At 35.9% G+C, this 18,536-nt stretch overlaps 1 protein-coding gene across 1 annotated transcript; it reads right to left on the bottom strand.

The window, feature by feature from the left end:
• Window positions 1–300: 300 nt before the first annotated feature.
• Window positions 301–1,014, bottom strand: LOC116537309 (integumentary mucin C.1-like). Its single transcript, XM_032259377.1, has one exon. It carries the CDS (start codon window positions 703–705, stop codon window positions 301–303), a length of 405 nt encoding a protein of 134 aa, XP_032115268.1. The 5' UTR covers window positions 706–1,014.
• Window positions 1,015–18,536: the final 17,522 nt, after the last annotated feature.

Below are 18,536 nucleotides of genomic sequence, written 5' to 3'. Positions count from 1 at the left end.
TGGTGGAAGATTTGGTGAAAGAGGTAGGAGGCTTAGAGGTAGTGGTAGACTTGGTGGTGAAGGTAGCAGGCTTAGAAATGGTATTTGGTGGCAGAGGTGATAGGCTGAAAAGTAATGGTAGATTTGGTGGTGGAGATAGCAGGCTTAGAAGTGGTGGTGGATTTGGTGGCAGAGGTACCAGGTTTGGAGGTTGTGGTAGATTTGGTGGTGAAGGTAGCAGGCTTAGAAGTAATGGTAGATTTGGTGGTGGATGTAGCAGGCTTAGAAGTAATGGTAGATTTGGTGGTGGAGATAGAAGGCTTAGAGGTGGTGGTAGATTTGGCAATAAAGGTAGTAAGTAGGCTTAGAAATGGTGGTAGATTTGGTGGCAGGTGTAGTAGGCTTAAAATTGGTGGTAGATTTGGTGGCGGAGATAGCAGGCTTAGAAGTGGTGGTAGATTTGTTGGTAGAGGTAGGAGGTTTAGAAGTGGTGGTAGATATGGTGCTGAATGTAGCTGGCTTAGTGGTGGTTGCAGATTTGGTGGTGGATGTAGCAGGCTTAGAGGTGGTGGTAGATTTGGTGATGAAGGTAGCAGGCTTTGATGTGGTGGTAGATTTGGTGATGAAGGTAGCAGTCTTAGAGGTGGTGGTAGATTTGGTGATGGAGGCAACAGGTTTAGAGATGGTGGTAGAGTTGGTGGTAGAGATGGCAGGCTTCAAAGCCATGGTAGATTTGGTGGTAGGGGTAACAGGTTTAGAAGTGGTGGTAGATTTGGTAGTGGAGGTAGTAGGTTTAGAGGTGGTGGTAGATTTGGTGGTGGAAGTAGCAGGTTTAGAGGTGGTGGTAGATTTGGTGGTGGAAGTGGTAGGCTTTGGTGGTGGAGGTAGCAGGCTTAGAGGTAGTGGTAGATTTGATGGTGGATGTAGCCAGCTTAGAAATGGTGGTAGATGTGGTGGCAGAGGTGGTAGGCTTAGAAGTAAGGGTAGTACTGGTCGTGAAGGCAGCAGGCTTAGAGGTGGTGGTAGATTTGGTAGTGGAGGTGGCAGACTTAAAGATGGTGATAGATTTGGTGGTGAAGGTAAAAGGCTTAGAGGTGGTTGTAGATTTTGTGATGGATGTAGCAGGCTTAGAGATGGTGATACATTTGGTGATGGAGATAGCAGGGTTAGAAGTAATGGTAGATTTGGTGATGGAGGTAGCAGGGTTAAAAGTAGTTTTAGATTTGGTGATGGAGGAAGAAGGTTTAGAGATAGTGGTAGATTTGGTGATGAAGATAGCAGGCTTAGAGGTGGTGGTAGATTTGGTAATGAAGGTAGCAGGCTTAGAAATGGTGGCAGATTTGCTGGCAGAGGTTGTAGGCTTAGAAGTAATGGTAGATTTGGTGGTGAAGACTGCAGGCTTAGAGGTAGTGACAGATTTGGTGGTAGAGGTAGCAGCTGTAGAATTGGTGGTATGTTTGGTGGTAGAGGTAGCAGGCTTAGAAATAGTGGTAGATTTGGTGGTGGAAGTCGCAGGTTTAGATGTGGTGGTAGATTTGGTGATGGAGGTAGCAGGTTTAGAGTTGGCGGTAAATTTGGTGATGAATGTAGCAGATTTAGAGTTGGTAGTAGATTTGGTGTCAAAGATAGCAGGCTTAGAAATGGTGGTAGATTTAGTTGCAGAGGTGGTAGGCTTAGAAGTAAGGGTAGATTTGGTGGTGGAGGTTGCAGGCTTGGAGGTAGTGGTATATTTGGTGGTGGAGGTAGAATACTTAGAGGTGGTGGTAGATTTGGTGATGGGGATTACAATGGTTGTTGTGGTAGTTGATGTAATAGTAGCTGTGGTAGGTTTATTAATGGTGGAGGATTTGGTGGTAGGAACATTTTCAGTAGTGGAGAATTTTGGGTTATTAACCACAAGCTTGGTAGAAACAGTGGGTTTTGTGGCTGTAGCTACAGGATTAAAAATTGGGGAAGATTTGGTTATAGAGATCACCAGGCTTGTGATGGACTTTCTGCTCATCGATGCAGATTTAATGTTTGTAGATGCTTTGGTGGTCAATAACAATGGTTCTGAGGATACAGTTTTAGAAGTCAGATTAATATTGGTTGGCAACTTCCCAGGTTGTAGGGTAGGATGTACTCTTGGATGATGAGGGAGACAGGCAGGTTTAGGTTGCAATGCTGGCTTTCAATGAGGTCTGAGAGGTGGTTGCTTTTTCCCAGGTTGCCTTATACAATGCTTATATGATCCAGGGTACTGGAAAGGTTTATGTGGATGAAAATAAAGTGGATTAGGATATAGGTTTTGTATAGCAGGATGTGCAAGTGGAGGCACCTTTTGTCTAGATTTTGATTGGCAAGGGTGATGACTCTGATGGCCTCATTGGGGAGGTCTCTGACGAGAAGGAGGATGCCTTGTTTTTTTGATCCTCTGTTGTGTAGTTGCTTTAGCCTTAGGTTTTCTTTGGATAGCTTGTTTTTCTATTGATTTATTCAAGTAACATTTTGAGAGCCCAATCTGATAATTTTTGGGAGTATATGGATCAGTCTTTGCTTGACTTATTTGGTGCTTTATGGATGGGTTTATATGAGGTTTTACTTGGCTAGGTGTTTGTTTTGAATCTGATGGTTGTGGCTTGGTTTTCTGTTGGATTTTTCTTGAACCATTTGAAACTGAGGATAGTTTGGATCCTTTTAAGTTTTGTTGAAATTTGGCACCAACATAAGGTTTAGATTTCCTTGATAAATTTTTAGTGGTTTTGCTTGGTTTTAGTGGTTTTACTTTTTTGGTTCTGTTTGCTCTTGCAATCAGTGTTGACTTTGAAGATTTTGTAGTAGCATTTTGATTTTATTTCTTTTGGCTAATTTGTTTTTGTGCACGAATCTTTGTTTGACTGCCTTGCTGTTTCTTGGTTGCATTATTATTATGAGGTTTTGATAGGATAGGTGTGTTCTGTGCATCTAATGATTTTGGCCTAGTTTGGTGGTGACCATTGCTTTTACCAATAGAAGTTTCTTTTGGTAGATTGAATCTTTTGGGATTTTGCAGAACTTTGGTCGTGAAATGAGGCTTAGATATTCTTGGGATCTTTTTATCAGGCTTTCCTGCCTGAAATTTAGTTTTGTTAATTTTCTTGGAAGTTGTTGAATTACTGGTATTTGGGAGATGATTGACATTTTTTGTGTGATTTTTAAAACATGCTTGGGTTGATCAGCTTGGTGATTTCTAGGCCCAGTTTGGTCAGATTTATGCTGGCCGATTTTCTGCTTTACCTGTTTACTTCTATTTTTTCTATTTGCTGTAGCCTTAGCTTTTGAGATTGTAGTTTGCTTTATTTCAGAAATATTGAAATGATGTTTTTGCTGGTCCATGATTTTTCTTACTGGAGAGTTTGTTTGACTGGATTGTTGCCCAATGGTTATATTTTTAGGAAGTTTGGGTTGAACAGCTATTTTTGGTGGTTTAGGTTGGTGTTGGCCATTTGTTTTATCAGTTAAAGATGGCTTAGACTGTTTTGGATTCTGAACATTGGAAATGAAGTGAGACTGAGATTTCATTGGTAAGTTATTAGCAGTGTTACTTTGGTAAGATTTGGCCATTCTAGGTTTCTTCTAAGCTGTTGAATTCTTGGGGTTTTGGACTTGTTGGCTACTCTGTGGTGCAGAAGATTGCTGATGAAGATTTGGTTGACCAGATGGATGGGGTCCATACTTGGCTTTTACTAACCTTTTTTGTTCATTTGCTTTTATTTTCAGTTTAGAGTATCTAATCTTTTTCTTTTCAGTTGTGTTGAAATGATGTTTTCTCTGTTCATTTTGCTGTCATATGAAGTTTTTTATTTGATGTGATTGCTGTTTAATAATTGTTTTCTTCTTGAGTTTTGGTTGGCTGGATATTTTCTTTTGGCCTAATATCTGTAGTTTTGCTTGTTGGTGATCATTGTTTTTAGCATTTGGAGATAAAGATGTTTGAGTTTGGCTTGTGTCTGTTGAATAATAACACTCATGGGTGATATATATTTCTTTGGTAATTTTTTAGATATTTTAACAAGTCATTTTAGAAATGCTAGATTTTTGTGAGCTGTTAATTTTGTATTATTTTGGGGTTGGTGGCCACTGTTTTGTTCAAGAGATATCTGGTCAGGTTTTAATTGGCCAAGTTGTAGATTGTGCAGCCTAAATTTTTAGTTCTCAGCTTACTTTGTTGTTTTTTCTGTTTAGTTTAGTTTTGTCCACTAGATTTTGCTTTAGGCTTTGAAAATGGGGTTTGTTGTGTTTGAGAATTACTGAAATTGTATTATCTTTGGTTAGTTTGTTTTTGTACAGGAGCTTTTATTTGACTACTGAGTGGTTGCTTTATGGTTTTACTTTTTTTAAGTTTAGATTTACTGGATGCTTTCTGTGTACCTAATGTTTGTTTTTTAGTCCCATTTAGGTAATTTCCCATTATAACATGCTGATCTTTTTGTCCATTTATTTTGTTCATGTGTTTTTGACCAAGACTTTGATTGGCTAAATGTTTATGGGTTATTTAATAAGTTTGGCTTAGTTTTGGGTTGAATATTATTTTGAGATGAAGGAAATTTGGTTTGATCAGATTTTGTATGAATGTGGTTGCCCATGAGGAGTGTACTACTTTTAATTAACTTTTGAGTGGGTTTACCTGCCTCTGTTACAGTGATGCTAGATTTTGGTTTAACTGATAAATTCAGACAATTTTGGGGTTGTTGGCTACTTTGTTGTAAGGCAGAGGTTTGACTAGATTTTATCTTTGCAGATCTCTTTGGGCCAGAGGGATTTAAATGGGCACGAGAGCCTCTAGGTCCTTGTTGAGAAGGTGAATTTAGCTGCATACGTATCTGACTTCTCCTCAAGGATGGTGCATACTGAAGTGAAGATGATGCTTGTGCAGATGGATTCACATGTAGTCTTGTTTTTCAGTCCATTTTGTACCTCTTGGGTTCTAGTTGTCTGCAGGAAGAAAAAGGAAAAACATTTAGCATGAATAAACGCTTATTTAAATTTTCACTTATTAAAAATCTTGAGTGAGTAAGCTCTCTTCATGCACTGGTAACACTATTTTATTATTGAATAATAGGAAAACTCTTTTATCTGAGACAACTAATGTATTGAGAGTAAAGCTTTGGTTCAGGAGGGTTCTCCAAATATCATATGGTACTACCAGCACAAAGTTACAGAGACTACAACATCCTCTACCCATAATAGATACTGTGAATGAGAATGGGAGGCTCTTATTTCTCTACTAAATGGCAATACTTTAAATTCATAGATGGACTAAGGGACTAATTGTATGCAGAGACTTAAGCTAAGGGACTTGCCCATTTTAGGTACTCAATTATGTTTACTGAAAAAGATTTTGGCATCTTTTGTATAATAACTTTCCAAATATTTTTTCTCCACCACTTTCTGTTTAACCATTTTCAGCACATTTCTCGGACAACTCGATAATCTTCACAAACATTTCCTATAATATTTTCAGTTTTGATGGAAACTGTTCCCATTTCCTAATTTAGAAATTTGATTTTGTAGGATTAAGTTTTAGATTGAATTGATCATTTCTAGCTCCTCATGATTTGATCCAAATATGTACTTTGGACTTTTAAATTCTGCATTTTCCACTTTTCATTTCTGACATCACTTACCAACTTTGTATGTTTCTTTTCCCAGGATATGTGTGATAATATAATACATTCACACAATTTGTAAAGATCAAATCAGTTTAATTGGGATATCTATCAACTTAAATGTCTGTCTTTTCTTTGTACTAGAAATATTCTAATTATTCTCTTCCAGCTATCTTGAAATAATACAATAGATTATTATAATCTATAGCTACCCTGTAAATCTATCAAACATGAGGTTTTATTTCTTTTATCAAACTATATTTGTACCCATTAATTATCCTCTCTTCATCCCTCCTTCCTGCTCCCCTTCTGGGCCTTGGTAACTGGCTCTGTGTTAACAATTCTCTGGGTTTGAAAAGCCAATAGTTCACATCTCTGGCTGAGAGTAATCCCATACATTTTTAAAATATTATACTTTCCTTCTGATCCTTTGCGCCAAAAGGGATTTTTAATTTTAGAAGTCACATCTGTTATATTTTGTATTAATATATAGTTATTTATTTGTATGTAAATAAAATAAATGTTATTAATTAATTTTACCCCAGTAAAAATTTATTGCAGCTAGAAATTATCCATTATTTATTTGTAGTTTCCTTGTTAATATTAATGATTATATCTTCCATAAAGATGGTCACAAAACAAACAGACACTTTTCAAAGGAAGACATATAAGTGGCCAAAAACATACATAAAATACTCATTATCACTAATCATTACAGAAATATAAATCAAAATCACAATGACGTATCATCATGCACTAGGCAGGATGGCTATCATTAAAGAGTCAAAAATCAACAGATGCTGGGAGACTGTGGAGAAAAGGAAACATTAATACACTGCTAATGGGAATGTAAATTAGTTCAGCCCCTGTGGAAGCAGTTTGGAGATTTCTTAAAGAACTTAGAACTACAATTTGACCCAGAAATCCCATTACTAAATATATCCAAAAGAAAACAAGTTGTCTACCAAAAAGACACACATGTACTCATATGTTCATCACAGCACTATTCATAATTGCAAAGACATGGAATGAACCTTGGTGCCCATTCATGGTGGACTGGATAAAGGAAATGTGGTAAATATATACTACGGAAAACTATGCAGCCATAAAAAAGAATAAAATTATGTCCTTTGCAGCAACTTGGATGGAGATGGAGACCATTACCCTAAGTGAATTAATGCAGGAACAGAAAACCAAATACCTCTGCTGGGTGCAGAGGCTTACGTGTGTAATTCCAGCACTCTGGGAGGCTGAGGCAGGCGGATCACCTGAGGTCAGGAAGATCAGCCTGGCCAACGTGGTGAAACCCTGTCTCTATTAAAAATACAAAAAATTAGCTGGGCGTGGTGGTGGATGCCTGTAATTTCAGCTACTCCGGAGGCCTAGGCAGGAGAATCTCTTGAACCTGGGTGGTGGAGGTTGCAGTGAGCTGAGATTGTGCCATTGCACTCCAGCCTGGGCAACAAGAGCAAAATTTCATCTCAAAAATAAATAAATAAATAAGTAAAATAAAACCAAAAACCCCAAATACCTCATATTCTCATGTATAAGTGGGAGATAAACATCGAGTACTCATCAACAAATAAATGGCAAAAATAGACATTGGGGAATACCAGAGTGGGGAAGAAGGGAGGAGGTCAATGTTGAGAAACTATTTTTTGGGTACTACACTCAGTACGTGGGTGACAGGATCATTCACATGTCAAACCTCAGCATTATACAATATACCCAGGTAAGGAACTTGCACTTGTGCCCCTGAATCTAAAATAAAAGTTGAAGAAAAGGTCACAAAAATATCAATTGATTGAGTATATATTTGACAGTTTGTATCAAAGTCCCCTTAAGGCTTCCCTGCTTCAGCCTAAACATCATGTTTTCTTACCATTGATTTTCCCTGTGAAACAGTTTTCAAATTACTCACAATTTGAAATTTTTCTTCTGAACATTTTTTAGTGTTTCAGTGGTTTTTCAGTTTCTCATTTATGTGTTTCTGTATTTTTATTATTATTTTACTTTTATGTTGATGCCAATATTTGTTGAGTGCTTACAGTGTTCCAGGATCATTGCTAAGCACTTTGCATAAACTCATCTTCTATCATAGAAGTCCTGCATGGTGGTGTATCCTAATTAGTGCCAACCTCAGTTTCTTTTTAGGCACAGATTAGTTAACTTGGCTGTTTGAAAAACTGTCCACATTATTAACTTCCTATTGACAACTGACAAAAGGACTTATAGATGATATTAAGTTCTGTGTATTTTTTTTTAAAAATTGATTTCAGTTTATGATATTTCTTAAATTCTTCTTAGGTTGATTTTGAAAAATTGAAATAGAGAACGATATATTATTGGGAAAGACTGTAAATATGTTAATGTTTATGAGCATGGACTGAGGAATCAAATGGACCTAGTTCATCATTGTGGTTTTGCCACTGATTATTCAGCTATGTAGCCTTGGGAAACTTTTCTTTTTAACTTATCCAAGGTTTGGTTCATAACACACACATAAAAGAATTACAAAAATAGTAGTAGTCATTTTTAAGGTTATTGTGAAGGTTAAGTGAAATAAAAAAGGTAATTAGTAGAGGAATGCCAGCAAGATGGCAGGGTAAGCATCCCAGGATCCTCCTTTCCCCCTCAGACACACAGATTCAAAAACAATACACAGAAAAATTCCGTGAGAAAACCACACACAAGTTAGGAGGCCCTTGCATTCCCAGGAAAGTGTGAAACAAGCCACATTTAGGCTGGTAGGAATACTTAATACACCTTTTCTCTATAAACATTACACTTGGCAGCACCATATGATTGTGAGGAAATCTCCAGCTCCCCGATTCTCCCTGTGGGGAGGACGGAAAGGATGAGACCATATGCTCAATGTTCTGATTTTTCTGGGTACTTCTCAAGGCACTAGCTTCTGTCTCTCCTATCTTAGATTACCCAGATCAGACCTGGGTTAGAGGCCACTGAGAACAAAAATAGCAATTTGAACTAGCTTGAAGGTTTGGATTTTCCCAAAATCTCTCTCAAGTTAATTGGTGAGAATCATCTCATGTATGTGACCAGTCTTTGAAGATTGAGAGAGCTACCAGTTTTGTCTAATGTCCAGAAAGCAATTAAAAGACTCAATAAAGATGAGAAAACACAGAAATATATTTCTAACAAAAGAATAAGATAAATCACTAAAGCTAGCTTTAATGAAATGTATGTAAGTAATTTACTTGACAGAGAATTTAATATAACTACCATAAGTATGCTCAACAAGGTCAGAACAATGTATGATCAAAGTGAATATTTCAACTGATAGAAAATATCAAGAAGTATCAAATAGAAGTGATAGAGCTAAAGGATATAATAACTAAAAAATTCACTAGCAGGATTCAACAGCAGACTGAATCAAGCAGAAAATAGGATTAGTGAACTTGAAGACAGGTCACTGGAAACTCCACCAACAGAAGCATAGTATATGTTCTTCTCAAGAGCACATGGAATATTATCTAGGTTAGCTAACATTTTAGGTCACAAAAGTCTTAACAAGTTTAAGAAGATTGAAATTATCCCATATATCTTTTCTGACCACTATGACATGAAAATAGAAATAAATAGTACAAGAAAACTGGAAAATTTATGAATATGTGGAAGTTTAGCACTTTCTTGAACAACCAGTGAGCCAAAGAAACAATTAAAATGCAAATTAGAACATAACTTGAGACAAATGAAAACAAAAATGCAATATGTCAAAACTCATGCGATGCAGGAAAATTAGTATTAAGAGGGAAGTCTATACCATCTCAAATAAAAAGCCTAACTTTACAGCTCAAAGAACTGGGCAATGAAAAATAAACTGAGCCCAAAGATAGTGTTGAGAAAACTGAATACCCCGCAAACAAAAGAATGAAATGGAACCCTCATCTTACACCATACACAAAAATCAACTCAAAATGGATTGAAGACTTAAACACAATTTTACAATTCCACAGGAAAACACATGGGAAAATCTTAATGATATTAGTCTTGTCAATAATTTTTTGGATATGTCAAAATGTGAAAACAACCTAAATATTCATCAATGGATGAATGGGTAAAAAAAATATGGTATATATACATATAATAGGATATTATTTAGCCTTAAAAAATAAGGATATACTATCATTTGTGACAATACATATGAACCTCAAGGAAATTATTCTAAGTGAAACAAGCTAGTCATGGAAGGACAAATTCTGCATGATACCGCATATATAACTAAAATAATGAAACATATAGAAGTATATAAGACATATAAAGTATATTTCAAATAGTGACACATAGAAACAGAGTAGGATGATGGTTGCCAGCGGCTGAGGGAAGAGAAAAATGGGAGATTTCCATTCAATAGTTATAAAGTTTTAGTTATGCCAGGTAATTAATTTCTAGAGATCTGCTATGCAACATTTTGCTTGTACTTAACATTATTGTATACTTAAAATGTTAAGAGGGTAGATCTCTTGTTTAGTGTTTTCATCACAATGAAAAAATCATCACAAAAAGAAATAATTCTAATAAAATGGTTTAGTAGATAAAAAAATTGTTAGTATGTAGTAGGTATCTAAGAAGAGATCTACAAATTTTGGTATATTATATTCTTCAATTCTGAACTATTGTTTTAAGCCTCTGAAGATGTTACAGTTGGCCTGAGGAGAAGCAACAAAGCAAAATGAATAATGGTTAAGTTTGAGGAGTGCAAGGGAGATCACTGGTTTTACCACCTTTTCTTAGTGTTCCTAGAATTTTATTTGCATATACTATCCTTGTAGCAGATACACTGTAGCATAATAATTATCACTGTACCTTTCCTCATCACCAGACTGTGGACACCTCTGAATTCTGGTGGCTGTCGTATTCATAGCATGTGTATTGGGGAACTGTAGTAGCACAGTGAGAAAAGAAGATTGCAAAAGTAAAGGGGGAATATAGCAAACAAAATATTGAGAGGTAAGATGAGTGAGCCAGCAAATAACTGTAGATAAAGAAACAATGATTTCTGCTAGAGAAATCAGTAAAAATTTTACAGACTATAAAACATATATTTTGGAAGAACAGTAGGAACAACTACATGTTTTTGAATAATGAAGATAATGGGAAGGATTATCCTGACTGGACATAAAGTGTTTTATCAAACTACAATTATGGCAGAATAGCATTAGTGTAAGAAAAGATAGCTAAAAAAATTAGAAACTTGGTGCTTAGTGCAGAGGGAGATATTAATGCTCAGAATTTGGAAAACAGATTAGCACATTTGTGATTCTGTAGCCTCAATTTTCATCCTGGGTGGTCCAAAAAACTTCAAGGTGAGTATTTAACTTAGAGTGATCTTAGGCCAGTAATATTCTGAGGAAGGTACCAGAAACGAATGCACATTTTCTTTTTTTCATTTATGAAAAATGACTTTATTAATAATAGCAACCACAAAATAATGAAATCTCATATTACAGTAATTACAGTTTTATTATCCATTAGTTTGGAAAATATATGACAAATAACTTCTATGAAATTAGTAATACTTTCAATTATTGGTACTTTGTAAATTGTAATAAGATCTACAGGCAATTGAAAGACAGAGGCTTACATATACATGAAACATTCTGCTTAGTCAGCCTATAATAAATGCTCTGACTAGTATATGAATCCATAGATTACTTGCACTAATTTCATGGCTTCCTAGAGGAAATGTAAAACAGTTCTATATAACTGTGACAAGATAAATTGAAAAAAAAATCCTCTTTCCCTTCTTTTAATAAAAGCACACTAGATTCAAAAGAATGTAATTAGAGTTGGTGCATTGCAAATGGTAGAATTTCTGATTTCACCAAAATACCAGAAGAACAAACTTTAGCAGCAAACATAGTTCCCATAATAATGCACCAAGGCGTCATACAGGAAATGGAAGTCAAATTATTCTCGGCAAAATAATGATGATGGTGGTAGTGGTGCGTGCATATGTACATTTTCTTTCTGAAGGCACTCACCTTCATTCTGGGCCTCAAAGAATGAGAAGCTCACAGTAAGAAATAAATGACTCTACCTGGAAACAAGACACCATCATTTCACCATCTGCTGAGAATCAGCAGAACAATATCAAATAGTGGAATTATCAGGCAGGAATTTAAAAGTATAAAATCTTGAAAATATGTGCAGATAAAGTATCCTGAAGATGACAAGGTAAATTTTAAACAATGCAGAAATATCTTCTAGAAAGGAAGAACATAATAGTTAAACTAAAAAAATTCAGTGGACGTATTTAACTTTAGACTAGATGCAATTCAAGAGAGAACTGGAAGATAAAAATGAAGTTATCTAGAATGCAGCATAGAGATCAAATAGGCAAAATTAAGTATGTTAAAAGACATGTAAGATAGGGTGACAAAGAATAGCTTAACATGCCATTTTTTGAATCCCAGAAGAGAAAAAGAGAAAGTAAATACAATAGTGTATCATTTGAAAAGACAGTGGCTGGGAATTTGGTAGAACTGCTAAAAGATACCAACTCATAGATTTAAAAAGTCTAATACCAACTAAACAAGTAAAATGAATTTCCCTACACCTTATAGTGAAACTGTGCAGCACCAAAAACTAAAGAGAAAATTATAAGAGTAACCTGAAAATCATAAAAGACAGATGGTCTTTTTTTTCCCATTTATTTATTTTATTGCATTTTAGGTTTTGGGGTACATGTGAAGAACATGCAAAATTGTTGCATAGGTACACACTTGGCAGTGTGATTTGCTGCCTTCCTCCCCATCACCTACCTCTGGCATCTCTCCCCTTGCTATCTCTCCCCAGCTCCCCACCCCCCACCGTCCCTCCCCTATTTCCCCCCAACTAATGAGCTTTCTATTTGTTTCTGTTAATAATAAGCATTGCAAGATGGTGTGATTATGTTATCAACGAGCGAAGACAGCAATTTCAACCCAGAATTCCATGCCTAACGATGGTATCAGATAAAAAGAGCAATGAACACATGTTAAATCAAATCAAATTTTGTGTGAAGCAAAAATAATTTATTGTGGGGTTTAAAAAGGAAAGATAAGCAATCATCATGAAAACAATGGTGCATGAATTGTGAGGGTGTGGAAGGGAGTTAAGGCATTCTAGGACTTTTATTGTTCAGGGGAGGGTAAAGATACTGAGTAACTTTAGGGTTTGATTTTTAGGCTATATGTACTAGGTCATCATAAAAGAATGAAAATATTTCTACCAAACTACTGGAGCAAAAGAAATGTAATGCTAAAAAAAAAAACAATACTCAACCCAAAGACAGCAAGAAGTGAGAGGAAAAAGAATAAAAAATATAGAAAATACAAAATAGTATTGTAGATGTTATTCTAAATGTAATAATTATAATAAATGAAAATAGATTAAAGGTTCCTCTTTAAGATATTAACTCCAGGTGGATTACAGATTTAAACATAAGACCGAATGCCATAAAAACTCTAAAAGAGAACCTAGGCAATACCATTTAGGACATAGGCATAGGCAAAGACTTCATGACTAAAACACCAAAAGCAGTGACAACAAAAGCCAAAATAGACAAATGGGATCTAATTAAACTAAAGAGCTTCTGCACAGCAAAAGAAACTATCAATAGAATGAACTGGCAACCAACAGAATGAGAAAAATTTTCACAGTCTACCCATCTGACAAAGGACTAATATCCAGAATCTACAAAGAACTTAAATTTACAAGAAAAAAACAACTCCATCAAAAAGTGAGTAAAGGATATGAACAGACACCTCTCAAAAGCAGACATTTATGTAGCCAATGAACATATGAAAAAAAGCTCATCATCACTGATCATCAGAGAAATGCAAATCAAAACCACATTGAGATACCATCTCATACCAGTTAGAGTGGTGATCATTAAAAAATCAGGAGACAACAGATGCTGAAGAGGATGTGGAGAAATAGGAATGCTTTTACACTGTTGGTGGGAGTGTAAATTAGTTCAACTATTGTGGAAGACAGTGTGGTGACTCCTTAAGGATCTAGAACTAGAAATACCATTTGACCTAGCAATCCCATTACTAGTTATATACCCAATGGATTATAAATTATGCCATTATAAAGACACATGCACACATATGTTTGTTGTGGCACTGTTCACAATAGCAAAGACTTGGAACCATCCCAAATGCCCATCAATGATAAACTGGATAAAGAAAATGTGGCACATATATACCATGGTATACTATGCAGCCATAAAAAAGGATGAGTTCATGTCCTTTGCAGGGACATGGATAAAGCTGGAAACAATCATTCTCAGTAAACTGACATGAGAACAGAAAACCAAACAACACACATTCTCACTCAGAAGTGGGTGTTGAACAATGAGAACACATGGGCACAGGGAGGGGAACATTACACAATGAGGCCTGTGGGGGGATGGAGGACTAGGGGAGGAATAGTAGGGAGTGGGGGTTAGGGGAGGGATAGCATTAGGAGAAATACCTAATGTAGATGATGGGGTGATGGATGCAGCAAACCACCATGGCACGTGTATACCTATGTAACAAACCTGCACGTTCTGCACATGTACTCCAGAAGTTAAAATATAATAATAAAAATATGATTATTGTCAGTGTATCAGCCTGAATGAATTAAATTCCAGTCATATGTTATTTATGAAAGGCTCATCTAAAGCATAAGGATATACAATGATGAAATGATGAGAACACATGAACACATAGAGGGGAACAACACACACTGGGGCCTTTTGGAAGGTGGAGGGTGAGTAGAGGGAGAGGATCAGGAAAAATAACTAATGGGTGTTGGGCTTAATGCCTGGGTGAAGAAATAGTCTGTATAACAAACCCCCATGACAAAAGTTTACCTATGTAACAAACCTGCACTTGTACCACTGAACTTAAAACACAAGTTACAAAAAGAAAGTTAAAGTAGAAAAAGTTATGCAAGACAAACAACATAGGTAGTGTAGCTACATAAATATCATGGTGAACTTTAAAGCAAAAAGCATTACTGAAGTTAATATGGCCTTCTTCATGCTGATAAGCCGTTCACTTTACCAGAAAGTAAAAATGAGTTTAAATTTGATGCCTAATAACACAGTCCCTGAATAAGATATAGTAAGCAAACATTTACAGAACTTTAAGAAGGAACAAACAAATCTAAAATCATAGTAGAAAATTTCCACACATATTATTGTTAATAGGCTTCATTGATTTTGTAACTAAAATTTAATAAAACTTAATAAAAGTTAGTAAAAAGAGAGATCACTTTGAATGCAATTAAAATGTTTTACTTACTATACATACTTAGAACGACCCATCCAATAACTTTAGAATACATATTTTTTTCAGAGATAGACAATTGATCATACAGATTGACCGTCATCTGGGCTTCAAAATAAATCTTAACAAATATCAAAAGATATGCATTATTCAGTCCATGGTCTCTAACCACAACGCAATGACATTGTGAACCAATCAATCCTAGAAATGTGTTTGGAAATTAGAAAGTACATTTTTAAGTAATTCATGTGCTAAAAATAAATTTTATTAGAATATTTTTGGTAATTAGAAAGTATTTAGTACTGAATTTATGGGATATAGTTGAAGCACAGAAAGGAAATTTTTTAGTCTTAATAATTTATGATAAAGAAAATATAAAATTAACAAGTTATTTCTTCTTAAGTTAGAAAATGTATAAAAATGAATCCTAAAAAGAAAAAAGTTAAAGAGCAAAAATTAAGAATATAGAAATCAACATAGAAAGGATCAAAAAGCTAAAATATAGTTATTTGAAAAGACATAGAATCAAGAAATCTGGTAAGACTCAGCAAGAAAGAAAATTCACCAATATTAGAATTAAAAAAGATCATTATAGATATGTTAAGCATAAAAAATAATAAAACAAACAAATTCCTAGAAAAATATAACATACTAATAAAACCCGAAATAGAAAATTTCAGGCTGGGCACAGTGGCTCACGCCTATAATCCCAGCGCTTTGGGAGTCCAAGGCCACAGATCAAAAGGTAAGGAGTTTGAGATTAGCCCAGTGAAACCCTGTCTCTACTAAAATTACAGAAATTAGCTGGGTGTGGTGGCAGGCACCTATAATCCCAGCTACTGTAGAGGCTGAGGCAGGAGAATCCCTTGAACCCAGGAGGCGGAGGTTGCAGTGAGCCAAGATCATGCCACTGCACTCCAGCCTGGGCTTCAGAGTGAGAATCCATCTCAAAAACAAACAAACAAAACAAAACAAAAAACCCAAAACAAAACAAAAAAAGAAAATTTCTAGAATTCTATGACCATTAAAGAAATGGAATCAGAATCTAAATATTTTCTCCATATGGTAGCCCTAAGTGATCCTTTTAAAAATGTAGAGTAGGTGACATTGCTTCTCTCCCTGATGGTTTTTTTTATCTTGTTCAGAGTTAAATTCAAGGTATTTATTCTTGCTAACAAGTCAGACCATGATCTGCACTTCTGTAGCACACTGTCTTACTCTTTTACCAGTGATGTAAAGAGTGGTTTGTGAATGCTTTTCTTCGTGATACCACTTAACATACATTTTGTATATTTTTCTCTGGGATGATTGTGTTTAATATTCTATCGCCGTTATCATTTCCCCTAAAGAACTAGCCTTGGCTTCTTCCTTGCTGATTGTTAAAAATATATAGGATTGTGTTTTTGGTGTGATACATGTTCTGTATACACTCCTTATACACATCCTGCCCTGCCTCCCCACCTGCTGCTTTAAAATGTTTCATGACACCAACTCCTGTCCAAATCCCCAACACTCCTTTAGGATGCTTTAGAATACTAGATAATTCTCATTTGTCCGTATGCCCTAAAATACATATTACTTTTATTTTTCTGAACTAAGACCTTGATATCACTGAGCATGAGCCTCTATGATATGTAGATGAGATAAATGTACAGTAAAAAGTCACATATTAAGGTTTTCTTTAATACTTGTTTCAGAACTAGAGAAACATACACCGAACAAAAACTGATATGGCTTCCAAATTAGACACCAATATATTAAGGTGCTTAACCAAAGTTAAATACAAAGTATTAAGAAAATTCACTTCCCATCAGATGAACCTCCCCAAATGAAACCAGAAGTCTCAGTGTCTGTGCATGGTAGATTGCCCCAGGGCTCAGATTCCATTCCTCTCTTCTTTTCCATCTATGCTCACTCCCTAGGTGCTCACTCAATGCTGCCAGACAACCACATATACCCTAGTGCCCTCAGTCTTTCACTTTTTCTGCATGGTTAATTCTCATTCTGTCCATTTCCCCAGAATACCTTCAAACCTCTTCCAGCCCCCTTCTCAGCTAATAACCTTGCTTCCACCTTTTCTGAGAAAATTGGAGGAACAGAAGAGAACTTCGTCCAAAACTCCCACCACATCTGCCCACCTACCAGCATCTGTACTTACCTACTGTATCTTCCCAGTTGTGACTGGAGATGTAGATGTATAGCTCCTCTCTAAAGCTTATCTATTCACCAGTGCTCTAGATGTAACTCTCTCTCCCCTATTTAAGGACATCACTCCAACAATTCTTCTGCATCAGCATTTTTATTTTCCCAGAATGTCTCTATCAGCATAAAAACATCCTTCTTAACCCACTTTTCTTACCAGGTACAACTCATTATTTTGCTGCTCTTTGCAGAAAAAAAAAAAAAAAAGACAACTGGGAAGTGATTTATTCTCACTCTCAAATCCTCTTCTTTCATTCTCTCTTAAATTCACTCCACGTCATGATTTTATCTCTAGTATGTCACAGAAACCATTCTCATCAAGATAAACAGTAATCTCCATGTAGGGAAGTCCAGTGTTTAATTCTGGTCCTCATTTTACTTGACGTGTCATCAGCATTTGATACAGCTGGTTATACTCATCTCTTTGGAACATTATTTTTCCAGTTGTCTTCATGGATACAAACACTCCTAGACGTTCTTATATCCTGCCAGTCTTCTTTGCTAGGCTTTTCTTTCTTGCTGATGCCTTAATTTTGGAGAACCAATATCATTCTTTGGTGTGCCCTCTTCACCATCTACACAAACTTCCTTGATGCTCTCACTCATTCTCATGCCAACCAATTTTGTAACTTTCATATCTCTTCCTTGAACTTAGAATCTTCCATCCAACAATCTCTGTGAAATCTGTACTTGATTTATGCTTGATCTCTACTCTAATAGCGATTTCAAAACTTGTTAGATCCAAACTGAACTTCCGATCTTCCCCTAAACTTTTGAAATGCAACCTTCCCCACCTCAGCTGATGGCAAATTCTATTGTCTAATTGTTCAGGATAAAACTTTGTAGTCAAATTTGACTTCTCTCTCATGCTCCACATCCAATCCATTCTGTTAAGTCTACTTCAAAATATATCTAAGATTTCACTTGTGCCAACCATATCCACTGTTACCATTATGCTCTAAGCCACCATCGTCTTTCACTTAATTACTATAGTAACTGCCTAACTAGTCTTCCCACTTCTAATTGTATCCTCTTACAGTTAATTCTCAACACAATAACTAGTGTGCTTAAAACATGTTAGATAAATACAAAACACAGGTTGTTCTCAATGCTGCATCTAATGTGTTTAAAATATAAATCAAATCATGTCATTTCTTCCCTTAAAACTGTTTAGTGGTTGCCAACATCTCTGAGTAAGTTTTTACTATGACCTTCAAGCCAGATAATCTGGCTCCCAACACCTTTTTGACATCGTCTCATACTACTTTCCCTCCCATTCATTCAACTCCAGTCCTATTGATCTCCTTGCTGTTTCTGGAAAACACCAGGTACATTTCATCAGTGCTTTTGCCCGTGTTGTTCCCTCTGCTTGGAAGACTGTTCTTCAAAGGAGTCTCAACTTTAGCTCTCTCCTTTATTCTTTCCTCAAGAGACACCTTTTCAG

The sequence above is a fragment of the Sapajus apella genome, unplaced genomic scaffold (genome assembly GCF_009761245.1).
Source record: "Sapajus apella isolate SASKATOON/1434 unplaced genomic scaffold, GSC_monkey_1.0 scaffold108, whole genome shotgun sequence".
Lineage (NCBI taxonomy): Eukaryota > Metazoa > Chordata > Mammalia > Primates > Cebidae > Sapajus > Sapajus apella.
The sequence above is the reverse complement of the archived record's forward strand: the minus strand, read 5'-3'. Positions and strand labels throughout refer to the sequence as shown.